Below are 27320 nucleotides of genomic sequence, written 5' to 3'. Positions count from 1 at the left end.
CCTCTGCCCATGGAAATTTCCAGGCAAGAAAATTGGAGAGGGTTGCCACTAGAGAAAATATCTCAAATTCTGAGTTACACAGTCTGGCATAACACTCAGAAGTCAAGGAGGAGGGCAGTAGGGGAGCGGGATATTGGTACTCCAGGTGTCCAGCCCTCTTTGGTGTCTCTCTGACATGATAGGTGACAGTTAAAAATCGTCTATCTTGGCCTGTCATTAACTGTTGAATCTACCCTAAGCTTAACATTAATCATCAGAGGCAGTTAAATCTAAACCACTCCATAGGGTTACAAAGAACTGTACCAAAATGCTTCATAATTTGCAAATGTATCTGTCCCAACACTGGAGTTAGGGCTCTGAATTACCGTGGTTCCTTGGTGGGGTTCACTGGCCCCTCCCCTCAGTATGGTTTCCTTAGGCAAACCATCTTCCTCTCCATAACTGTCTGGGGCGGATAGGAAGTATGTCAGTGAGGGTATGAAGGCTTAGGTCTTCCAGCCCCACCACAATATAAATAAGGTCATCTGAGACTTTTTTTAAAAACATACTTCCTCTGTATTCTAAGACATCAGTAAAAGATTGTGGTTGATATCACTCAGTTACATTTTACCCCAGCACCAAAAGTATTTGAGAGATCCCTGAGGGCTTGGTTGTTAATAAATACTGTATAACCACTTTCTCTAAGGTAAGTACCAGGGCTTGGCTTTTACCCAGCTAAGTGGTAAGAAATCTTATGTTAATATTTTATTATGGTAAACATTATTTGGGGCTGGCTCTAAACACAGGGATAAATTGGTACTATAAACAATTCAAGGTCAGTTTTTAGAATGAAAGCAATGCACAGAATAATAAGTTCTCCAAAGCACTTTTACACCAACTACATTGTTTCAGTCTCATGATAATGCAGAAAGGTCGTTAGACTTGGCATTATTACTTCCGTTCAATGGAAAAGGAAATTGAATATTTAAGTGATTGGGTAAGGTCACTCAGCTAATTAAAGTGCAAAGCTTGCTTTCAGACAGCCTAGCCAAAGCATTGATGTTTGCCTTCTTTATACCTGTAAAGCATTTCAGTTATTCCCCTAATGTATAGTTCTATAGGAATCTATTAAAACTCATTTAATCCTTGTGATGGTTAATCTTATGCATCAACTTGACTAGGCTAAAGAATGCCCAGATAGCTGGTAAAACACTGCTTCTGTGAATGTCTCTGAGAGTGTTTCCAGAAGAGGTGAACATTTGAATTGGTGAACTGAGTAAAGCAGATGGCCCTCCTCAATGTGGGTGGACACTATCCAATCTGTTGAGGACCCAAATAAAACAAAAAAGTGGAGGAAGGGTGAATTTTCTATCTCTGCCTGTGAGCTGGAATAACCTTCTTCTCCTGCCAGCGACATCAGAACTCCTGGCTCTTGGGCTTTCGGACTAGGCCTGGAACTTATATCATTGTCTTTCCTCAGCCACTTTACATCATTGTCTTTCCTCAGCCACTTCCCTTAGTGGGTTCAGCAGTGTGTTAATCAAGAATACAAGTCTGACATATACACACTGTGATGTATAAAATAGATAACTAATGAGAACATGCTGTAGAGCACGGGAAACTCTAATCAATGATCTGGGGTGATCTAAATGGGAAAGAAATCTAAAATAGAGTGGATATACTTATGTGTATAACTGATGGACTTCACTGTACAGCAAAAACTAACACAAAATTGTAAAGCAACTATACCCCAATAAAACAATAAAATAAAAATTAAAAGGTAGACGTGGGGAAAAAAGAATACAAGTCTGAGATCCTGGAATGACCTCTGAAAGAAAAGTACTCAAACTGGAGAAGACAAAAATTCCTTATGGAAACTAGGAGCCAGCAAAAAAATTATTCTAGATATCATTATTGACATTAGGAATAACGCCTGAGAGTTATCATCAATCAACTAAAATATGTCATTGGGGAAAGAATAATATTTTCAACAAATGGTGTTGGGACATTCGCACTGGATATTCACACATGAAGAATGAAATTGGTCCCTGTATCATTATATTAAATTAGTTCAAAATGAATCAAGGGCCTGAATCTAAGAATTAAAACTATAAAACTCTTAGAAGAAAAGACAGAGATAGAGCTTTGGAACCCTGAAATAATCAATAATTTCTTAGAATCCACACCAAATGGACAAGTAACCAAAGAAAACATTGATAAGTTGGTCTTCATCAAAATTTTTGAATGTCGTGCTTCAGAGGACATTGTCTCTGAAGAGAATATCAAGAAAGTAAAAAGACAATGCATAGAATGGGAGAAAGTATTTGCGAATCATTTGCAAATCATCTAGCTAATAAAGGACTTATATCTAGAATATACAAAGAAATCTTACAACTTAACCATAAAAAGACAAAAAATTCAATGAATATATGGGCAAAGGACTTGAATACATAATTCTTCAGAAAAGATAAACAATGGCATATAAGCACATAAAAAGATGTTCAACATCATTAGCCACCAGGGAAACACAAATCAAAAGCACAACGAGGTACCACTTTATACCTACTAGGATGGCTATAATCAAGTCTCACAGAGAATGTGAACAAACCCTCCATACATTGCTGGTAGGAATGTAAAATAGTGCAGCCACTTTGGAAAACACTCTGTCAGTTTCTCAAAAAGATAAACAAAAAAGTATCATGTGACTCAGCAATTCTGCTCCTGGGTTTATACTCAAGAAATTAACATATGTACATACAAAAGGTTGTACACAAATGTTCACATTACAATTATTCAAAGTAGCCAAAAAGCAGAAAGAATGCACATCAATCGATGTATAGATATACAAAATACGGCATATTCATACAACAGAATAATATTCAGCCATGAAAGAGAAATGAAGAACTGATATATGCCATAAATGAATGAACCTTGAAAATACCATGCTTAGTTTAAGAAGCCAGACACAAAAGGTCACATATCACATGATTCCATTTTTATAAGATGTCCACAGTAGGCAAAGGCACGGAGACAGAAAGTATATTAGTGGTTGCCAGGGGCTGGGAGGAGAGGGAGATGGTAAATGGCTGCTAATAAATATGTGTTTAATGACAATGTTCGGGAATTACACAGTGGGATGTGAATATGCAAAGAAATAGAGGAAAACAATAGAATGGGAAAGACTAGAGATCTGTTCAAGAAAATTAGAGATACCAAAGGAACATTTCATGCAAAGATGGGCACAATAAAGGACAGAAATGGTATGGAACTAAGAGAAGCAAAAGATATTAAGAAAAGGTGGCAAGAATACACAGAAGAACTGTACAAAAAAGGTCTTAATGACCTGGATAACCACGATGGTGTGATCACTGGACTAGAGCCAGACATCCTAAAATGTGAAGTCAAGTGGGCCTTAGAAGCATCACTACGAACAAAGCTAGTGGAGGTAATGGAATTCCAGCTGAGCTATTTCAAATCTTAAAAGATGATGCTGTTAAAGTGCTGCACTCAATATACCAGCAAATTTGGAAAACTCAGCAGTGGCCACAGGACTGGAAAAGGTCAGTTTTCATTCCAATCCCAAAGAAGGACAATGCCAAAGAATGTTCAAATTACTGCACAATTGCACTCATTTCACATGCTAGCAAGGTAATGTTCACATCCTTTAAGCTAAGTTTTAACAATACGTGAACCAGGAACTTCCAGATGTCCAAGCTGGATTTAGAAAAGGCAGAGGAACCAGAGATCAAATTGCCAACATCCGTGGGATCATAGAAAAAGCAAGGGAATTCCAGAAAAACATCTATTTCTGCTTTATTGACTATGCTTTTAAAGTCTTTGACTGTGTGGATCACAACAAAATATGGAAAATTTTTAAAGAGATGGGAATACCAGACCACCTGACCTGCCTCTTGAGAAATCTGTAAACAGGTCAGGAAGCAACAGTTAGAACTGGACATGGAACAACAGACTGGTTCTAAATAGGGAAAGAAGGACATTAAGGCTGTATATTGTCACCCTACTTATTTTACTTATATGCAGAGTACATCCGGAGAAGGCGAGGGCACCCAACTCCAGTACTCTTGCCTGGAAAATCCCATGGACGGAGGAGCCTGGTAGGCTGCAGTCCATGGGGTCTCGAAGAGTTGGACACGACTGAACGACTTCACTTTCACTTTTCACTTTCATGCTTTGGAGAAGGAAATGGCAACCCACTCCAGTGTTCTTGCCTGGAGAATCCCAGGGACGGGGGAGCCTGGTGGGCTGCCATCTATGGGGTCGCACAGAGTCAGACACAACTGAAGCGACTTAGCAGCAGCAGCAGAGTACATCATGTGAAATGCTGGGCTGGATGAAGCACAAGCTGGAATCAAGATTGCCAGGAGAAATATCAATAACCTAAGATATGCAGATGACACCACCCTAATAGCTGAAAGCAAAGAGGAACTAAAGAGCCTCTTGATGAAGGTGAAAGAGGAGAGGGGAAAAGCTGGCTTAAAACTAAACATTCAAAAAACTAAGGTCGTGGTATCTGGTCCCATCACTTCATGGCAAATACATGGGGAAACAATGGAAACAGTGACAGACTTTATTTTCTTGAGCTCCAAAATCACTACTGACAGTGACTACAGCCATAAAATTAGAAGACGCTTGCTCCTTGGAAGAAAAGCTGTGACAAGCTACACCTAGATGGTGTATTAAAAAGCAGAGACGTCACTTTGTTAACAAAGGTTTGGATAGTCAAAGCTATGGTTTTCCAGTAATCATGTATGGATATGGGAATTGGACCATAAAGAAGGCTGAGCCCCGAAGAATTGATGCTTTCGAACTGTGAGCAAGAGAAGACTCTCAAGAGAAGACTCTTGAGATTCTCTTGGACAGCAAGATCAAAGCAGTCAATCCTAAAGGAAATCAAACCTGAATATTCATTGGAAGGACTGATGCTGAAGCTGAAGCTCCAATACTCTGGCCACCTGATGCAAAGAACCAACTCATTGGAAAAGACCCTGATGCTGAAAGGGATTGAAGGCAGGAGGAGAAGCAGGCGACAGAGGATGAAATGGTTGGATGGCACCATCGATTCAAAGTACATAAGTTAGAGCAAACTCCAGGAGATAGTGAAAGACAGAGAAGCCTGGCATGCTGCAGTCCATGGGGTCGCAAAGAGTCAGACACAACTGAGTGACTGAACAACAGCAACAAATGTGAATATGCTAAAAATCACTGAATTAATGTTAGAAGACCAAATATTATGCTACGTGAATTATATCTCAATTAAAAAAAATAACTTCCAGCTTCTTATAGGCGCTACACTAAGGAAGACAAATAAATCACTTAATTCATGGAATCTAAACCCATCACCACTGGAGAAGGCAATGGCACCCCACTCCAGTACTCTGGCCTGGAAAATCCCATGGACAGAGGAGCCTGGTGGGCTGTAGTCCATGGGGTCTCTAGGAGTCAGACAGGACTGAGTGACTTCACTTTCACTTTTCACTTTCATGCATTGGAGAAGGAAATGGCAACCCACTCCAGTGTTCTTGCCTGGAGAATCCCAGGGACGGGGGAGCCTGGTGGGCTGCCGTCTATGGGGTCACACAGAGTCGGACACGACTGAAGTGACTTAGCAGCAGCAGCAAACCCATCACCTGGGGCTTCCCAGGTGGTGCTAGTGGTAAAGAACTTGCCAGCTAATGCAGGAGACTTAAGAGAGGAAGGTTTGATTCCTGAGTTGGGAAGATCCCCTGGTGGAGGGCATGGCAACGCACTCCAGTATTCATGCCTGGAGAATCCCATGAACAGAGAAGCCTGGCAGGCTACAGTTCATAGATTTGCAGAGTTGAACACGACTGAAATGACTTAGCATACATGAAAACCATCATCAGGGAACCCAGTAAGAAAAGAATAATGTTCAGAAAACCACCAGGGAGGTCAGTTTGGCTGTTAAGACTAAAAGTATTCTAGGAGCACTCCACATCAGTCTCTAGGAAATCTGCATCATGCTTATACCATGACCAGCCCCAAAGTGAAGCTACAGTCTTAGGACAAAGCTGATCTCATTTCTCATTAACCTCCATCTTGCCATCTTTCAGATGTTTCCTCTGCAGTATCAGAAAGAAGCAAGGTCAAATTTATGACTCCTTCTCAGATAAATGAACTCAATTCATTCAGTATGTTTTATTGAGGTGCCAGATACTTCTTAGACCCAGGGAATCCATCATGATCAAAGTGGATGTTCTTCTCCATTGATTAAACTCATATTCTAATATGAAAAAAGGATAATAAAAAGTATGCTTTTTGTCTTCAAGGGCCTTCCCATTCCCAATCTATTCAATAGCCTTTTCTGATCTGCTTCTGGAGAGGTGGGGTGCATATCTGTGGATGGTATAAACCAGACTCCCTTTTACAAGCAGGAAACAGGCAGCAAGAAAAGAGAGATCAGGGTATTTCTTCTCCCTGCCTCAGCCCTACAGTTCTGGCAGATTTCAACTACTACATCTCCTGTAAAATAGACTTTCTCCGCAGTGCCAGATCTCATTGGAAATTCTACTTTCTTCCTCTGACTTTTTATACCAAAGCACATGTGGTAAATTATCTGAAAGAGTTAGTTGCTCAGTTGTGTCCAACTCTGCAACCCCAGGGACTGAAGCCTGTCAGGTCCCTTTGTCCATAGGATTTCCCAGGCAAGAATACTGGAGTAGGCTGCCATTTCCTCCTCCAGGGGATACTCCTGACCCAGAGATTGAACCTGGTCTCCCGCATTGCAGGCAGATTTTTTTACCATCTGAGCCACCAAGGAAGAAATGAAGATTATCTGAGACAATAGCTACCGATGATTCATTTCAACCCTTTATGTTCATACTGATCCGCCTCTTAATAGGTAGTAGCCAGTTTGCCTCCCCTTGAAACTGGACTTGCCTTTTGACTTGCTTTGACCAGGAAAATGTGGCAAATGTTATGCTCTGTTAGTTCTGGGGTAAGTCCTTAAGAGGCCCAGCAGCTTCCACTTTGACTTTCCTGGGACCCAGACACCTAATAAGCGCTCAGGCTAAATTATTAAATAAGGAGAGAAAGAGATATAGGCCTAGTCCAACACTCACCAGTCCAGCCACTCCAGCACAGAGGCAACAGATGTATGAATGCACCCATTTCGGATCCTCACTCAGCTCCAGGTGAATTTCCCCAGCCAACTCTATCAAGGAGAGAGTGGAGATAAGCCATTTCTACCAACCCCTACTCAAATTGAATAACTGTGAGCAAATAAATGGTGGGTATTTTTTTAAGTTACCAAGTTGTGGGCAGTCTGTTACACAGCAGCAGACAACTGAAACTGATAGTAATGGGTCCTCACTGCTGCTAGTCCCCAGTACTCAACATCCTTATTAATACCCTTGCCCTGACCTTGACTCCATGAACGGTTCATTGACTTCATTCTCTTGAAATAAACCCTTTTGAGTTCTGTTTCACCAGAAAGAGTGGTGTCTCTGCCCCGGGCCACAGAGCTACAGCTTGGAATTGCTTTCATATCTCTGGGTAGAGCACTCATTTCATTTGCCCCAGTAGGCTGGATATTTGAAGTAGAAGAAAAACAGAAAGAATGGGAACAGCTCCTTCCCTGCCATGTGTGCTTCCTCTCATCTCCCAATATACCTGAAAGTATGATTTTTAAAATGTATTCATTTATTTTGGTTACACTGGGTCTTAGTCGCTGCTCTCTGGCTTTCTCTAGTTGTGGTGAGCAGGGGCTACTCTTTGTTGCGGTGCACAGACCCCTCATTGCGGGGCTTCTCTTGTTGCAGAGCACAGGCTTTAGGCGCTCGGGCTCAGTAGTTGTGGTACATGGGCTTTCGTCTCCTGTGGCATGTGGAATCTTCCCACACCAGGGATTGAACCCATGTCCCCTGCAACGGCAGATGGATTCTTATCCACTGTACCACCAGGGAAGTCTTGAAAGTACAACTTTGATGGGTGTGCGCCATACTGCCCAAGAAGAACCAGGACTAAAAAATGGGAGGGACATTAAAAGGGATTTTTATATAAGGTATGAAAGCATATTTTTTCCCACAGTTAGAAGTAATTTGAAATTAAGGCAACATATTTTCATCAATACAATTGACAAAAACTGTAAAGAGCAATAGCATCTAGTGCTGATGAGGATGTGACAAAGTGGGCTTTTCAATATGTTGCTTGGTGAGAGTAAGAACTGCTGTCCTCTCTTTGGTACAAAATTTGCCAACATCCTTAAATTAAAAAAAAAAAAAAATGCAACATATCTTCCCCTGGCCCCACTTTTGAGAATCTATTCTAACCACCATATGTAAAGATGGATGTACAAAGATCTATTTTATTGCAATACTGTTTACAGTGGCAAAAATAAAAAGTAGGAACAACCTGATTATCCACCAATAAGAAAATAGTTCAATAAATTATGGGACATTCACATTAAGTGTGATTCACAAGGAATCACACTTGTATTAAAAAAAATGAGTTAGATCTGTATTTATTGAACTAAAGGGATATTTATAATATACTATTAAGCAGATATTTTAAAAAGCAAGCACCATGTATAGCATGATCCTAAAGCAAAACTTACATATGTGCACATAAATTTGTTTATATTTGTATGAACATGGAGACAGTATAGAAAAATACCTATCATGCTTTAACAAGATTACCTTAGTGGGGTGAAAGCAAATGGAAAAGAATTAAATTTCCTTTATGTATTTTTGGACTGTTTCACTTGTAGAGTATATGTCACTTTCATATTTAATTCTCCTGTCTCCACCCCTCTTTTCACCTTAGGCAAGCAGACCTAATTTGTTTCACTTTAGATCAATTTAAACTGTTCTAGAATTTTACATAAATGGGTTCATACATTTTTGTGTCTGGCTTCTTTTGGTTCACTGCTGTGTCTATGAGATTCATCCAGATTGTTGAATATATTTATAGTTCATTTCCTTTTGTTGCTAAGTTGCATTCCATTCAAGTGGTATATTACAATTTGTCCATATCCTGCTAATGGACATTTGGGTTGTTTCTAGATTTTGACTATTGTAAATAAAGCTGCTGTGAACATTCTTGCACAATAATTTTTTTATTGAAGTATAGTTGATTTGCAATGTTATGTTACTATCTGCTATACAGAAAAGTGATCTAGTTATATATACGCATACATCGGAGAAAGTGATGGCACCCCACTCCAGTACTCTTGCCTGGAAAATCCCATGGACGGAGGAGCCCGGTAGGCTGCAGTCCATGGGGTCGCAAAGAGTTGGACACTACTGAGCAACTTCACTTTCACTTTTCACTTTCATGCATTGGAGAAGGAAATGGCAACCCACTCCAGTGTTCTTGCCTGGAGAATCCCAGGGACGGGGGAGCCTGGTGGGCTGCCGTCTATGGGGTGGCACACAGTCGGACACGACTGAAGCAACTTAGCAGCAGCAGCATACATACATCCTTTTTTATATTCTTTTCTATTATGGCTTATCAAAGGATATTGAATATAGTTCTCTGTCGCACAATAATTTTGATGTAGATTTCCATTTCTCTTGGATACATACCTAGTATTTGAATTACTGACACAAATGATAGATATATAAGGATGCAAGAACATATTTTACTATTGAAAATTAAAAAAACAATAAAAACATTTCCAATGAAAACTTTGAAGAAAGAAAATGAATCTGTACTTCAAAAAGATAATAACCATTGCTATCTTTTTGTCTACTCCCTCCCTTCCCAGTAGGTGTTTGCGTTTGTCTGTCAGTTCTTAGGCTTCCCAGGCCAGACCAGTGACCCACTACTTTTCAGGATGAATCATCAAAGATGAGGAAATTCTAATGCTATACTTGCCCAACAGGAACTCGATTTAGATAACACCCACAAGAAGCCTTCAGATTCAAATGATAATTTAAGAGAACTGCTAACACACAGGAAAAGCAGCTTCCATAATCGGAAACTTCTTGCAAATCAAACAAAACAAAACTCATAACACTCCTTTTCTACAATAACAAGATGCCACCAGAATAGATACTTAGCATGAAAAAGAAGAACCGAGTCAAATCAATACATCAAGAAAAAGAGTAGCAGAAGTAACCCTACTGCAAGGGAGAGTTTATAAATAAATTGTGAACTAAACCTTGGTAACTTTCCAAACTTAAACTGAAAGTCCAGAATGCTACAAAAATCCAGTCAATAACAATGAAGACCTATTCTAGGAAGGACTGGCTAGAATAAACACTTTTTTTTAAGTGTTAATAAAAGGGCACTGCTACACTTGCCTAGAAAACCCCATGGACGGAGGAGCCTGGTGTCCATGGGGTTGTCGCAAAGAGTCAGACACGACTGAGCGACTTCACTTTCATTTTCACACCATCAATGACAGATTTTAGGGGTACCTGCTAAACCCATGGTCCACTATCACCCTTTTCTTAGAAGTGGCCTTGAGTTTTAACTCATAGGAAGGTCAGAGCATCAGTATTTCCTCTAGGATATGGCTGTTTGGACCAGAGATGGGTCTCTTACAGTTCAAGTTTGGATTCTAAGTGTCATGGTAAGCCAATGAATTATTTTGTGCAAGTAGTAACATGGTCTGATATAAGAATTGAAAAGATCTTGGAGGAATAAATTAGGAGGCATTTGCAGTAGTTCAGGTGAGAGATAATTAAGGTCCGCAATGGCAGTGCGAGAGAAGCCCTAGAGAACCCTTCAACATCTACAAGCCAGGGAGAGGAACAGAGGATTTCTGAAGTAGCTGACATGTAGGCCTAAAAGACTATGGGGTCATGAAAGCTAAGAGAGAAGGAGTTTTTGAGAAGGAAGAAGTGATCCACTGTGACTTGAGAAGCAATGACAAGGAGCCTCTTTGTGAAGAAGACAACCCTCTTTAAAGAGAGCAGAGAAACGGGGCTGTAGCAGGAAGAAGATAAAGTGACAAGGAAGTGACTATAGCATGTTTGTACTTTCTTGTTGCACTGCAGATAGAAATCTAAAAGGCCATGTTCTTAACCTGACATACAAGAATGCAGGTGATGAACTGCACAGAGATCAGGAGGGCACAGAGCAAAGCAGAGAAATCCATGGAAGTGGGTTGAGCCAGGAAATCACCAGCAAGCCGTGCTCACCTCCTCGGCTCATCTCTGATCACTCTTCCTGTCCCCGCTCCCACCACTGGGCCTTCTTTCACATCCAGAAACAAGCCAAGCTGCCTGCGGCCTTGGGCCTGGGCACAGGCTGTTCTTTCTGTCTGGAGTACTCTTCCCCTCTCCACCTCATTAACTCAAAATTGTATTTTCACCTTCACTTTAAATGTCTCATTCCCATAGAGGTCTTTCCTGGCCCTTTTCTCTATCCCATCTGAAGGAAACACCACCATTACATTCTCTCATAGCACCTTGGTTTTTTTTCCTTTTCTTTTTAAAAAATATTTATTTATTTGATTGCATCAGGTCTTAGTTGTAGAACAGGGGATCTTTTAGCTGTGACCACCCTGTTCTTTTCTCCTACCGCACTCTTTATCACATACAATGACAGATTTACCAAGGAATGATTTCTTTAACATCCGTCTACTCCCTCAGACTAAATTTCGTGAGAACAGAAATTTGTGTCTGTTTTCACAGTACAGTTCTTGGCAATGGGATCAGATCAGATCAGTCACTCAGTCGTGTCCGACTCCTTGCGACCCCGTAAATCGCAGCACACCAGGCCTCCCTGTCCATCACCAACTCCTGGAGTTCACCGAGACTCACGTCCATTGAGTTGGTGATGCCATCCAGCCATCTCATCCTCTGTCGTCCTCTTCTCCTCCTGCCCCCAATCCCTCCCAGCATCAGAGTCTTTTCCAATGAGTCAACTCTTCGCATGAGGTGGCCAAAGTACTGGAGTTTCAGCTTTAGCAATGGGATAAATGCCCAAATATCAATGTATATTTATTTTAAGACTTAATGAACCTATTCTAGTACCCTCTCCACATCACCCATGATCTCTGGATACTAACAGTGTAGCAATGATAACAGATCTTATTTAATCTGTTACATGTCAATCAGTGTGCTAGGAATTTAATGTATACCATCTCATTCACCCAGGTAAATAGCAGGGAGGGAACACAGCTCCACCCATCAACAGAAAATTGGATTAAAGATTTACTGAGCACAGCCCCACCCATCAGCTCAAGACCCAGTTTCCCCCTCAGTCAGTCTCTCCCATCAGGAAGCTTCCATAAGTCTCTTATCCTTCTCCATCAGGGGCAGACAGACTGAAAGCCTGTCTGCTTTCAGTCACAATCACAGAAAACTAACCAATCTGATTACATGGACCAGAGCCTTGTCTAACTCAGTGAAACTATGAGCCATGTAGGGCCACCCAAGATGGACAAGCCATGGTGGAGAATTCTGACAAAACGTGGTCCACTGGAGAAGGGAATGGCAAACCATTTCAGTATTCTTGCCTAGAGAACTCTATGAACAATATGAAAAGGCAAAAAGATAGGACACTGAAAGATGAACTCTCCAGGTTGGTAGGTGCTCAATATGCTACTGGAAATCAGGGGAGAAATAACTCCAGAAAGAATGAAGAGATGGAGCCAAAGAAAAAACAACACCCAGTTTTGGAAGTGACTGGTGATAGAAGCAAAGTCCGATGCTGTAAAGAGCAATATTGTATAGGAACCTGGAATGTTAGGTCCATGAATCAAGGCAAATTGGAAGTGGTCAAACAAAAGATGGCAAGAGTAAACATTGACATTTTAGGAATCAGTGAACTAAAATGGACTGGAATGGGTGAATTTAACTCAGATGACCATTATATCTACTACCGTGGGCAAGAATCCCTTAGAAGAAATGGAATAGCCATCATAGTCAACAAAAGAGTCTGAAATGCAGTACTTGGATGCAATCTCAAAAATAACAGAATGATCTGCTTTATTGACTATGCCAAAGCCTTTGACTGTGTGGATCACAACAAACTGGAATATTCTTAAAGAGATGGGAATACCAGACCACCTGACCTGCCTCTTGAGAAATCTGTATGCAGCTCAGGAAGCAACAGTTAGAACTGGACATGGAACAACAAACTGGTTCCAAGTAGGGAAAGGGCTATGTCAAGGCTGTATATTGTCACCCTGCTTATCTAACTTATATGCAGAGTACATCTTGAGAAATGCTGGGTTGGATGAAGCACAAGCTGGAATCAAGATTGCTGGAAGAAATATCAATAACCTCAGATATGCAGATGACACCACCCTTATGGCAGAGAGTGAAGAAGAACTAAAGAGGCTCTTGATGAAAGTGAAAGAGGAGAATGAAAAAGTTGGCTTAAAGCCTAACATTCAGAAAACTAAGATCATGGCATCCGGTCCCATCACTTCATGGCAAATAAATGGGGAAACAGTGGAAACAATGACAGACTTTATTTTGGGGGGCTCCAAAATCACTGCAGATGGTAACTACAGCCATGAAATTAAAAGACACTTATTCCTTGGAAGAAAAGTTATAACCAACCTAGATAGCACATTAAAAAGCAGATTCATTACTTTGCCAACAAAGGTCCATCTAGTCAAGGCTATGGTTTCCCCAGTAGTCATGTATGGATGTGAGAGCTGGACTATAAAGAAAGCTGAGAGCTGAAGAACTGATGCTTTTGAACTGTGGCATTGGAAAAGACTCCTGAGAGTCCCTTGGACTGCAAGGAGATCCAACCATTCCATCTTAAAGGAAATCGGTCCTGAATGTTCATTAGAGGGACTGATGCTGAAACTGAAATTCCAATACTCTGGCCACCTAATACGAAGAACTGACACATTTGAAAAGACCCTGATGCTGGGAAAGACTGAAGGCAGGAGAAGGGGATGACAGAGGATGAGATGGTTGGATGGCATCACCGACTCGATGGACATGAATTTGAGCAAGCTCCAGGAGTTGGTGTTGGACAGGGAGGCCTGGCATGCTGTAGTCCATGGGGTCGCAAAGAGTCAGACGACTGAGCGACTGAGCTGAACTGAACGATCTCATTCACCGCCTACAACAACCCTTTGAGTCAGGGACTCTTTTCAGCCCTATTTTCCAACAAGGGCACCAGGATTTAGTCAATATCACACAGCTTTACGTTGAAAACCAAATTCTACCGATACCTTAGACAGTGCCCAGACCTTCCTCCGTACCCCTCCCCCATTATACTGCCTCATAAGTACCTTTCAGTGCTTTTGCTTATTTGTTTATGAAATGGCAACCCACTCCAGTATTCTTGCCTGGAGAATCCCATGGACAGAGGAGCTTGGTGGGCTACAGTCCACGGGTCGCAAAGAGTCGGACACGACTTCACTTTCACTTTTACTTTCTGTCTTCCATATTTGACTATAATCCTCTTGGATAACAACAGGTTTTGGTTATCTGTTTAACCCCACTGCACATGATGCCCAATAGACACCAAATGTCAACTCTTTCTACCAGAAAGGAATGACTTGTGCTGACTGACCTCTTGCCCTACTCCCAGTCTTTAGCCACATTCATTCTGTTTATTAAAGAGCAGCAATTTGTCAGTTTGACTCTTGGTGTCCACTGCAGTGTGCTCTTCCTAGAGCACAATTCTTTTACTAAACTGATAAGAGTTCAAGGACCAGCAAAGTCTCCCGTGAAGTCCGGACATCTGGGGGCTTTCCCAGGACATTTGACTTTTTCCAGAAAGACTCTGCCTCAGAAACCAGCCAGCCCATCCTTTCTGATATCCACCCCAGTCACTCCTGAATCTGACTTGACAGCCAGATAAATTCCCACAGTCACAAGCCACATAGTTGCTTCATTGATGGCACCTTGGCTTCCTGTGAATAGAGTTTTCAGAGATCCAGCCACTAGAAACAGTGCACCTACTCTGGGCTCGCCTGTGGTCAGGTGACAGGAGAGACAGCACCCCAGAAGACAGGAAAATGATTCCAAGAGCACCTCTGCCCCCATCTCACTACTGCCAGCACCTGCACATTCTTGCAGAAGGACTGCAAGAATGGAATGTGTTGGCCCTTTAGAGCACCTACCAGGGTCTCTGAATAGATCCGCCTGAGCCCTGCTGACAGCCCTGAAAGGAAACTGCATTTCAGCCAAGAAGACCAGAACAGAGAGTTGACGAGGGCATGCCCTGCTACCAGCTTACCTGCGACATGACACTGTGGCTCCACTTAACTCCTTCCTCTTCACTGCCATCTTTTCTTTTCAGTTATCCTCCATGGCATTCTTTTCTCTTTTGCTCTCCACAACCCAACTTTTCTGTAATGTAGACCAAATTAAAAAAAAAAAAAAATCGCAAAGAATTGGACACCACTGAGCACGCACACACTCACGCAGACCCTACCTTAGACTTACAGTAGTTAACAACTATTGCTTTTGTCTATGTAAACAACTATGGCTTTCTTCAGTTTCCTCAGAGAGCTTTTGGTTTTCACTCTACACAGTTCTCCTAGGGCTAATGATCGCACAATGCGTGGCAGCAAGATAGGTACGTGAGCCAAACTGGGCCAGTCAGTCATTCCCTGTGCTATTAGACTCAGTGGATGAAAGACTAAAGTGTTTCTTTCCCATTGGTTGCCTAACCAAAAAATGGAATCTATTCTCCACAAGCTAATACCCTATTTCCTGCCAACTAGAAGAAAGTTAACTGCAATAAAGGAACATGAAAATCAGAGAGAGTTCTGACCGTCATTTGCTAAGATCCTGAGGCAAATTCAATCTATGAACTCCTCTGTCTCCTGGGTCAATAAATTCTCTTACTCTGTCTGGTTAGGCTTAGGATACTCTGATAGACCAACCCCTCATTATAAGGAAAAAGTTGAGATCCACAAAGTAAAAACAGTGAAAGCGGTAACTGCTTAGTCCTATCTGAGTCTTTGCAACGCCATGGACTGTACCCCGCCAGGCTCCTCTATCCATGGAATTCTCTAGGCAAGAATACTGGAGTGGGTTACCATTCCCTTCCCCAGGGGATCTTCACAATCAAGGGATCAAACCTGGGTCTTCTGCATTACAAGCAGGTTCTTTACCATCTGAGCTACCAGGGAAGCCAGAGATCCACATAACAGACTGATAATAATGATAAAGTAGAATTTAGTGAGGACTTACTGCATGCAGGACACAATGTGAAATGAGTTATTTGTATTACCTCATTCAATCCTAAGCATATCAGTTTGAATTTACTATGTTTACCAAATCTATTTGCTTGTTTAGTATGTCTGTTTTATCTCTGACTGTATGCCCACCACCTCACCACTCAACACAGTGTGTAGAACATAGTAGCAGCTTACTAAATACTTGTAATATTGAATAAATTTTGCGAATTAATATAATTACTAGCAGCAGTAATAGTAGTAGTAGCAGCAGTGTGCTGTGATAGGTCACTTCAGTTGTGTTCGACTCTTTGCAACCCTATGGACCAGAGCCCACCAGGCTCTTCTGTCCATGGGATTCTCCAGGCAATACTGGAGTGGGTTGCCATGCCCTTCTCCAGGGGTCTCCCTGACCCAGAGATTGAACCTGGGTCTCTTACATCTCCTGCACTGGCAGGCAGGTTCTTTACCATAAGCAACACCTGGGAAGCCCAAGTAGCAGGAGGATCACTAACATTTACTGAGTGTTTATTTTGTGTTAGATTTTATTCTAAGTTATTTTTAAACATTAGCTTATTTAATTGTCTGAGAAAGTTTTTAAGATGACTTTCTGTTATTCCTCATTATGATAAGAAAACTAAGTCACAGAAAAGAAAAGATAACACTTAAGTCGTGTCTGACTCTTGCAACCCAGTGGACTGTAGCCTGCCAGACTCCTCTGTCCTTGGGATTTTGCAGGCAAGAATACTGGAATGGGTTGCCATTTCCTTCTCCAGGGGATCTTCCTAACCTAGGAACTGAACCCAGGTATCCAGCATTGTAGGCAGATTCTTTACCGACTGAGCTATATGAGATGTCAAATAATTCCAAAGTCACATATTTACAGCTAGTAAGTAGCAAAACTAAGATTCAAACCCAGGCAATCTGGCTCCAGAGATCCAATTCACAACCTCTATGCTTTATGAGTTTACTTAACTTATCCAGAATGACCAAGCTACTGAATAGCAGATACAGAATTTGGACCTAGGTTTGTTTGAGTACAGATCCTGCACTCTTGAACCACTACTTTGTACTTTCTCTCTGTGGTTAACTGACTGACAGTTCACGGTATTACATATAATTGGGGCTCTGGGGTTGTACAATACAAAATCTGCCTAGCTCTTGTGGCAACCCTCATATTAATATCAGAAATCAAATATCTTGACTTCTAGAGAAAAGCAGTTATGTGTGATCAAAAACAACAGTCACTGGGTCAAATACTGAAACCAAGGTATAACTCTGCCTCTTGTTTCAGTTTAGATACTGCAAGAAGCAGAAGCCAAGCTGGAATTAGAAGTGTAGATCAGAGATTTATTAAAGGATAAATGGAAGAAGGAACAAGAGTATATGGGAAGAGTCTCAAGCTACAAGAAGTTCTGTCAAGGGAGAAAGGAGAAGGAAGGAAGATTGGGTTGGAAGATAATCTGTCCAGTTGCAGCAAAACTGAGGAAATGAGGGCCAGGTTGGGGCAGAGGGGAGACAAAGGAAATTGCTGGCTCAGCAAAGGAGTCTTGCATTGGCTGGCTCCAGAACACCTTGCTCAGTCATTGCCTGGGAGTAGCCCATTGACAGCACAGCCTTGGCATAAATGCTGCACCTCATTCCCAAGAAGTAGAAGTGGCTGCTGGAGCTGTTAGCTATCCACACTCCCCTCAATGGGTTCTCCTGAAGAAAGATCTGGGAGGTGCCTTCCCATGGCTGCCACAGCCCTGTACTAGGAATTAAACTCCTCTGAAAGACACACCAAGGAGCCAGCCATAGGAGATAAGCATACTTACAATTGCTCCTCACACATAAGTAACATTGCTGAGTACATTTGCTTTCAAACCTTGTGCTGGTTTGGCCTCATTAAAAGCCCATTTAGTAAAAAATATGTTTTCCTGAAGAGGGGTAGGTGGGACATTTTCTTGTTTATTTTTCTACTGTGGACACATTTAAATTGCCACAACGATGTTACTATGGAAACTGCTCTCAAAGTTGCAAGATAAAGGGTAAAAATGGAACACTTTGTTAAAATGCAAATGATTAGTCTTTGGAGACCAGACCACTTTTCAACAAACTCTCCTTGTTTGGTTCTTCTATTAAAGGCTCTTCTGAGTCAAAGGTAGACAGGCAGGTTTTTTGGTGTTATATTCTAGATGGCACTGGTCAACTGTGAACAGACCACAGGTGACAACATTGGAATAAGTCTAGACACTTTCAAACTTGCTATTGGAGCAGGCAAAGCAGGTGACAACATCGTACTCATTGGGTTACTCTGGTTGATCATGAATTACTATGAACGTGTAAACAGGCCTAGGGCAGGGAAGGCCGTTATTTTCATGCCAGGCTCTTTCTGCTGGTGTACCCTGGACCTGCTTGTTTGAAAGTTAACTTGCTGAGCTCTTATTTATGGAAAGCAGATTCTCTTTCTTATCTTCCCTGGCCACATTCCACCCTTCAAGTCTTGAGCTGGACAATCTATCCAACATGAAACACAAAATTCTCATTTGAAAGCCCTATTTCTCTGCCTATCTCTCTTTTCTTTTTTTTAAAAATTTTTGCGTGGCCTCCTTGCACGAGCGGCCACTGGGCGCTCCCGAACCTCGGGCTCCGGTCTCGCGGAGCCAAGCGAGCTCTGCCTATCTCTTTACGTGCACCTCCCCACCCACCTCTTCAACTCACTTTACTTCTGTCTGCCTGAGCACTCCTATCTTGACAAAGCTCTCAGACAGTTTTGATCTGATTTGTGCTTTTTATACTTTTCTGCCTGGCAATTCTTCCAACTTGTCTTGGTGAAATCCTGAAGTCTTACTGAAAGCTGTTCTAGAGCTCAGTCAGTCAGCTCAGTCACTCAGTCCTGTACTACTCTTTGCAACCCCATGGACTGCAGCATGCCAGGCTTCCCTGTCCATCACCAACTCCTGGAGCTTGCTCAAACTCATGTCCATCAAGTCAGTGATGCCATCCAACCATCTCATCCTCTGTCGTCCCCTTCTCCTCCCACCTTCAATCTTTCCCAGCATCAGGGTCTTTTCCAATGAATCAGCTCTTTGCATCAGGTGGCCAAAATATTGGAGTTTGAGCTTCAACATCAGTCCTTCCAATGAACATTCAGGACTGACTTCTTTTAGGATTGACTGGTTGGATCTCCTTGCAGTCCAAGGGACTCTCAAGAGTCTTCTCCAACACCACAGTTCAAAAGCATCAATTTTTCAGTGCTCAGCTTTCTTTATGGTCCAACTCTCACATCCATACATGACTACTGGAAAAACCATAGCTTTGACTAGACGGACCTTTGTTGGCAAAGTAATGTCTCTGCTTTTTAATATGCTATCTAGGTTGGTCATAGCTTTTCTTCCAAGGAGCAAGCATCTTTTAATTTCATGGCTGTAGTTACCATCTGCAGTGATTTTGGAACCCCAAAATATACAGTCTGTCCCTGTTTCTATTGTTCCCCATCTATTTGTCATGAAGTGATGGGACCAGATACTATGATCTTCAGTTCAGTTCAGTTCAGTAGCTCAGTCGTGTCCGACTCTTTGCGACGCCATGAACCACAGCATGCCAGGCCTCCCTGTCCATCACCAACTCCTTGAGTCCACCCAAACCCATGTCCATTGAGTCGGTGATGCCATCCAACCATCTCATTCTCTGTCATCCCTTTCTCCTCCTGCGCTCAATCTTTGCCAGCATCAGGAACTTTTCAAATGAGTCAGCTCTCTGCATCAGGTGGCCAAAGGGAGTTTCCTCTTCAACATCAGTCCTTCCAATGAACACCCAGGCCTGATATCCTTTAGGATGGACTGGTTGGATCTCCTTGCAGTCCAAGGGACTCTCAAGAGTCTTCTCCAACACCACAGTTCAAAAGAATCAATTCTTCAGCGCTCAGCTTTCTTTATAGTCTAACTCTCATCTCCATACATGACCACTGGAAAAACCATAGCCTTGACTAGACAGACCTTTGTTGACAAAGTAATATCTCTGCTTTTTAGTATGCTGTCTAGGTTGGTCATAACTTTCCTTCCAAGGAGTAAGCGTCTTTTAATTTCATGGCTGCAATCACCATCTGCAGTGATTTTGGAGCTCAGAGAAATAAAGTCAGTCACTGTTTACACATTTTCCCCATCTATTTGCCATGAAGTGTTGGGACTGGATGCCATGATCTTAGTTTTCCAAATGCTGACTTTTTACCCAACTTTTTCACTCTCCTCTTTCACTTTCATCAAAAGGCTCTTTAGTTCTTCTTCACTTTCTTCCATAAGGGTGGTGTCATCTGCATATCTGAGGTTACTGATATTTCTCCCGGCAATCTTGATTCCAGCTTGTGCTTCATCCAGCCCAGCATTTCACATGATGTATTCTGCATATAAGTTAAATAAGCAGGGTGACAATATACAGTCTTGACATACTCCTTTCCTGATTTGGAACCAGTCTGTTGTTTCATGTCCAGTTCTAACTGTTGCTTCTGAACCTGCATACAGACTTCTCAGGAAATCTTCCAGAGCTCCTTCCAGTTATTTAATGGATGCAGTATGAGGAACTGATTTGACCTGAAGAACTAACTACGGGTCAGGTGTTCTATATTCTTGATTTGGGATCATTTTTACCTAGCTTCATAACTAGCAGCAATCGATTTCATGTCTCCATTGTGAATCAGTCCTCAATAGAAATTCTTTTCTTGCAGGTTAAAAAAAATTTTTTTTTGCCATTTCCTTTTTATCATTAAAGTTTCAGCTTAAATAAAATGTCCTCAGGGGACTTCCCATGCATCCACTGCAGCGGGGTGGGTTCAATCCCAGGTGGGGGAACTAACATCCTACCTACCCCCCTAAAAAAAATGTCCTCAAAGACACCCTAAATATTCCCTAATACTATTTCCCTCTAACATCATTCTCTATAACATTCTCTTCTGTTTTCTTCACTTTCTATCAGCAATTATCTAAAATGTTTCCTTGATTACTATGTTTTCCTCCAAAGACCTTTAAGATCCAAGAGAGCTGAGGCCTTGCCTGTCTTCTTCCCAGCTGTGTTCTCCACTCCTTCAGTTCAGTTCAGTTCAGTCACTCAGTTGTGTCCAACTCTTTGCGACCCCATGGACTGCAGCACACCAGGCCTCCCTGTCCATCACCAACTCTCGCCTTACTCTCTCTCATGATACCATCCAACCATCTCATCCTCTGTCATCCCCCTCTCCTTCTCCCCACTCCTCTCACATAGAAAATGTTCAATAAAAATTTGTAGAATGTAAAGAACTGTAAAATTTAAGCAGTTTGACCAAATGAACTTTAAGAGTGTTTGTGGCTCTAACATGAACATTGTCAAAAAATGAGTAAGTGAAAAATAAAGTGACAATAATCATTGCAATAAAATAATGAATGCCGTGTAGGTGTGTATCTACACTTTGAGAATATACACCTGTCAGGTTCTTGGGCCCATCATAATGTCGTAGTGTTGTTTTTCTACAATTTCCCATGGAGTGTGAACTGAGGTTCTGAACTTTATAGTAAGTATCTAACAAGGATATTAAGTATCTGTCTAAATATAAGAGCACTGTATGGTAGAATTAGAATGGAATAGGTTTTAAGATACAACCTTTTCAATGTACAAGGATGGAAACTAAAGCCCAGGGAAGGAAATATATCTGGGCATTTGGAACCAAATACAGAATTACTTCTGTCAATGAGGAGTTCATATGCCAATTATACTTCTTACAGTCATCGCGTGCACGCTGTCACTTCAGTCGTTTCCGACTGAGATCCTACGGACTGCAGCCTGGCAGGTTCCTCTGGCCATTGTTGTTGTTGTTGCTCAGCCACTCAGTCATGTCCGACTCTTTGCGACCCCATCGACTACAGCACACCAGGCTTCCCTGTCCTTCACCATATCCTGGAGCTTGCTCAAACTCATGTCTATCGAGTTGGTGAAGCCACTCAACCGTCTCATCCTCTGTCGTCCCCTTCTCCTCCTGCCTTCAATCTTTCCCAGCATCAGGGTCTTTTTTAATGAGTCATTTCTTCGCATCAGGTGGCCAAAGTATTGGAGTTTCAGCTTCAGCATCAGTCCTTCCAATGAACATTCAGGACTGATTTCCTTTAGGACTGGTTGGATCTCCTTGCAGTCCAAGGGACTCTGAAGGGTCTTCTTCAACACCACAGTTCAAAAGGATCAATTCTTCGGCTCTCAGCTTTCTTTATGGCCCAACTTTCACATCTATATATGACTACTGTGTAGGGGTGCGGAGAATCCAGAGAGCATTTTTACCGAAGAATTCTAACTTTAGCTTTCCTCTGAAACTCTTTCAGCCTAATTTGGCGCACAGAGAACTACAAGTCCCAGCGTGCCCCGTGCGCAGCGGGCGGAAAGTCAGGCACTTCCGCTCCACGCAGCGCCTCTGCCCCCGCGTCTCGACGTGTCACTGGCGGCGCCGCGGCTGTGGCAAGAGAAGGAGCTGACTGGGGGAGTTTGAGGCGGCGGGCGGCGGCGGAGGCGGCGTGGACAGCGGCAGCGACCCCGGCCTGGATCTGCCCCGGCGCGGAAGTGTTCCGGGGTCCGTGGGGTACAGGAGAGGGAGGTGGAGGCCCGGCCCGCTTGGGCAAGATGTTGAACATGTGGAAGGTGCGGGAGCTGGTGGACAAAGCGTGAGTATCGGGGGGCAGTTGTGGCCGAGGCCCACGCGGGGGAGGGGCGGGGGGAAAAGGGAGCCGGTTCTGCGCTCCGGGCCGTCCGCGTCACGCCCCCCAGATGGGTCGGCCCTATCATGGCGGCGGGCGACTCTCTTCTCGGCCCGGGGCCGCGTCCCGATCCGCCAACCGAAGGGACCTTTTCTCTGTCGAAACATCTTAGTCCCCTTATCTCCTATCCAGGCCTTCCTCACCCTGCAGCTACCCCACCCCTCTAGGCGCGGACACTTTGATCAGGGGCGGGGGCAGGGTTGTCTCGAGCTGGGTCACTGCCCTGGCCGGAGAACTGTCTTGGCCCCTGGCTTTTGGTCTTTGCCTCCTGGGCAGCAGTGAAAACTTGAGGCTGGGGAAACTTATTTCAGTGGCTCCCTGTGCTCCTCAGCGGTTGTAGAGACCTTAGGCCTGGTTGGGATGTGTCCTTTACCTTGCTGAGCTTCTTTTAATTTCTAATGAGCCTGAGGTATTGTAGTGGGTGGTAGGTGTAACAAGTGGCCATTGTGGTCAGACTGAAGTTACTCAGACTCTCTCCTTTGCTTTTCTAACACTAGTGAGAGTAGATCACTGTGTAATTTACTGTGATTCCTTTCCTCTGTTTCCTTTTCCACTACATTTCATTTTTGGAGGGCCATTTGTTCCATTTAGTTTAATTAACTAATCACTGAATTAACAAGAAATGTCTCCTAAAAAAGGAAACAACCAAGGTTTATATCCTGTTGATCTACTTGTAAGTACAGACAGGTAAAATGACTAATGCATAGCTGATAGTCTTTAAGATTTAAGTGATCACTTTAGTATCTTACTACCCTAGGGAAACCTTAACACTTACATTGAATGTATCATACACATTATAACAGTGGTTAAACTAAGGTCTTCCAGAACAGCAGGAAGTAAAGTTTAAGAATTTAACTAGTCCCCTCTTTTCAGGTTTTAGCGATGATATAATAAGTGTAATGGCAAAACCAGTTCAGTTGTGCCACTCATCCAGTCTAAAATCAGGGAGTGAGGATGGCAAATTCTTGGCTTTATTGACCCCCCAAAAAATAACTTATTGTAAACTGCTATGTATAAATTAGATCCAAGCATATAATGTACAGCACAGGAAATACAGCCACCATTTTATAATAACTTTAAACTGTATAATCTGTTAAATTATTGAATTACTGTTTGTACACCTGAAACTAATAAATCAACTATACTTAAGTAAGAAAAAATTCAGTGGCTTGGATAATGCATCAGATAGAATTTGGAGTTTGACTGTATTTTCAAGTTTTCTGTGCTACTGAGAATGCAGTAGAGTGCCTAAGGAGCACAGATTTCTGAACCTGCAGAGCTGGATTCAAGCTCTGTAACCTTGGCAAATGACTTACCCTTGAAGTGTCCCAGTTTTCTCAGGTGAAATATGAAAATAGTGATGGATATTTACCTTAGAATGTTGTGAGAATTAAGGGTGAAGAACTTAAATAGCATATAAAGGCCATAATGCAGTAAGTGTAGATCAGTATGCTTTTGATAATTATAGCACGTGTTCTACATCAAGAGTAATATTAAAATTCATTAAGAGAAAAGCTCCATGTTTGAAAAGTGATTTGGTGGTTTTGCTTTGTCAACCATTTATTTGACCATTAAGTCCTCGGTCCTTTATTTTGGTTTTGTTTTGCTATTTATATATCCTTTGCTTTCCAAAGGTAAAAATAAAATCATGTTTTTGTTTTTTGGGTTTTTTTTAATCCGGGTTTTTTTTAATCCAGGTTTATTGGTTGTTCTTTTATATATGGTGTAAAGGATACCAGCTTAAACAGTCTTTGAAGATCCAAAAATCTCTACAGAACTGTTTCTTAACCAGAGGTCGGTGGAAGAAAAAATCACTAAAACACCTTCTTACCTTAGGGGACTAAATTTGTGGTACTCAAAAATTTGAAGACAAGGTACACTTTTTCAGGAGACAAATCAAGGCAATATTCTTGTTCTTGTTCTTTTCATGTTGTTTTTCTCACCTTTGTTACTAAGTTTCAAGTACCTCAGATTAAATTTGTCACATAAATAGCTATCAAGTCAATCTAATGGAAGAGCTGCTGTTGGAAAATAACTTCAGTCTTCCTTTTTACTACCCAAATAAGAATGGAAACCTGGGGACTTCCCTGGTGGTCCAGTGACAAAGACTTGGGGCTTCAGTGCAGGGGGCCCGGCCGGGTTCTGTCCCTGGTCAGAGAACTAGATCCCACATGCAGCAACTAAGACTAGGTGCAGCCAATTAAATAAGTAGCTTAAAAGATTTTAAAAAGAGGGGAAACTTAAACCAAGTTACTCAAGAACATGTAAGAATGTTGCCACCAAGGACTTTTTAAAAAACTTTGAGTGGTGTCTGACACATATTAGGATTAGAACATGAGGTTATTTTACTGATGAGTACTTAATTTTCATCTTTCATTGGAAGAAAAGAAATAGTCATCCACCCCAAATACAAACATTTTACAAAACCAGTACCTGTGGCATTATGCCCATTTAGACCGTTCATCTTAAATTGCCATAATGGAAGTGAAACAGATCCATAGAACAGCTATTCAGATTATCAAGGGGATAAGGTGATGAGGAAACTTGCAAAAGGGGAAACAATAAAGTGATTAAGGACTGCTCTGAGAGCTGTGTTGAATAGAAATGAGGCTTTATATGATATAGCCCTGGCTAGAGGTTTGGGGAGACCTGGGTTCACCTTCTGATACTGCTTTTTAAATTAGCCATATGTATAATTTGAGGCAGAATCATAAGACTCTCCAGAGCTTGGATTCCTTATCTTTAAAATGATGGGATTGTATTAGAATGACTTTTTCCAACCTTGTTGGCATTTTGGAAATACGAATTTCTGTCAGGGGAAAAATGGAGCAAGTATTTCATAACAGCAGATAAATTTTAGAAAGTCATTATCCACCAGAGACAGTTTCAGCTGAAAAGACAATTTTTCTATGTGACAGTCAATAAATGTTATATTTAATTGCTTTATGCAATAAATAAAGTGCAATCCATGACTGGAAAATTAGGACTTTTTATTTAGTATATATCCCTACCCAATGAGGTTTATACTTCAGAAGGAAAAATGCTCTTGTGTCCTCTGAAGCTACTGTTAGATCCAGTATGATGGCAGTTCTTAAGTATAATGATATATTTTAAATATTGACTTTTGAGAATTTGAAAACTTTCACGGAGGGTTAGGGAGATACTTTCCACAAGTTTTGAACCTGCTCGTGGTATTAAATGCCTCTGTTTTGCAGGACATTGTGGAACTGAGGAAAAGCAGATAAAACCAAAAGCTCACCAGAGCTTGGAGTGCCAGTTTCCTCCCACATGTACTCAAGTTGCATTAAAGGGAGCTGTGGCAGGAAAGGATAAGTGGCACCACTCCCACCAACTGGGACTAGCTTGACCACTGTCATCCTTTGACCTGCCTCTCTTCATGTGATGATGAAATAAAATTGAGCACTTTAATATTCTGTTACCCCATTTTTGGTATGAACTGAAAGTTGCTGTAGTTCTGTTGTGTTCTTCAAATTTTGGAAATGCAGTGAAGGTAACCTGGTAGTGGAGAATCAAACCACTTACTACTGCTTCCTGTTCAAGGCCAGCCAACACTTCTCTTTCATGCAGGGAGTAACATTAATGGTAAATCTATTTCATCAGTGGCCCTTACTCTCTTTAAGATAGTGATTCAAACTGCTAGCAATTGCTATAGATTGTCCATTTTAAGTTATTCTCTTAAGCATTAGCTTGCATTTTTTTCCCCTTTAAGATGATTTTTGTTGGTGTATTTGCATATTTTTAGTTTCTAAATGTTTGCATAACATAATAGAATCGTGCAAATTTCTATTTTAGTCTAGCTGACCCCAGAAGGAGAACCCCTTGCTTTTAATAGAAAATATTTCATTCAGTTATTTCAACAGTTAATACATTTATTATTTATTGGAATAGTACTGTATTTTCTGAACTTGAAAAATACAATACCTGTCTTTAAAAAAATTGCCACTACAACTTGAACTTATCATTGGTTTTCCCTTTCAGTCCTCAGATGTATTCCCCCTAATTTCCCTATCTTACTAGTAAATCTCTGTTCAGTTTGCTTCTTAGAATTTAAAAATAAAGGTGATTTTCAGCTTTCTAGTCTCTCCATATCAACTTTTCTTTAAACCAGTTGTTATTGCTGAAACAGTAAAATCATTATCCTGTCGTCCTCTCTTCTAGTAACTGGACACAAGTAAATACTAAGAATTTAATTCCCAAGAAAGATGAGTTTTACCTTTTGCGAGCATATCTTAGGAGTGATTTTTCTGTAGTTTAAATTAGTCTAGTTAGTACTGTTGCCAAGGTGCTTCTTAAAAGCTCTTAGCTGCATCTTACGTTTTCCTGTGCCCTAGTGTTTTCAAGCAGTTTTTCGTCTGTTTACTGATAAATCCACTAAAAGTATTTGGCTTTTTAAATTTTAAGTACCTCTAACTAACACTCCTAGGTTTTACAGTAAGGCTTCATAGTTGAACCTTTTTCTGTGCTCTTGTGTTATTTTCTTC

The 27320-nt window shown here is 41.6% G+C and overlaps 2 protein-coding genes across 4 annotated transcripts in view; one reads left to right on the top strand and one right to left on the bottom strand.

Moving 5' to 3' along the window:
- Positions 1-27320, bottom strand: part of LSM11 (LSM11, U7 small nuclear RNA associated) — a 414613-nt gene that overhangs the window by 283254 nt on the left and 104039 nt on the right. Inside the window, exons 1-2 of the mRNA XM_059888901.1 lie at positions 15121-15231; positions 7080-7171 (exon numbers count right to left, since the gene is read on the bottom strand). The gene's annotated coding sequence lies outside the window, so the exon portion shown is untranslated. Of the gene's footprint in view, positions 1-7079; positions 7172-15120 lie in introns of the transcript that reaches the window.
- CLINT1 (clathrin interactor 1) overlaps positions 22469-27320 on the top strand; it is a 57573-nt gene continuing 52721 nt past the window's right edge. For 2 of the 3 annotated variants that reach the window (XM_005209675.5, XM_024994438.2), the window contains exon 1: positions 22505-22725. In XM_005209675.5, coding sequence (XP_005209732.1) covers positions 22685-22725 — 41 coding nt within the window. In that variant the 5' untranslated portion in view covers positions 22505-22684. Of the gene's footprint in view, positions 22726-27320 lie in introns of all 3 variants that reach the window. The other variant, NM_001105417.1, reaches the window with a different exon arrangement.

This window comes from Bos taurus, chromosome 7, assembly GCF_002263795.3.
Source record: "Bos taurus isolate L1 Dominette 01449 registration number 42190680 breed Hereford chromosome 7, ARS-UCD2.0, whole genome shotgun sequence".
Classification (NCBI taxonomy): Eukaryota; Metazoa; Chordata; class Mammalia; order Artiodactyla; family Bovidae; genus Bos; species Bos taurus.
This window is presented reverse-complemented; position numbering and strand designations above follow the sequence as displayed.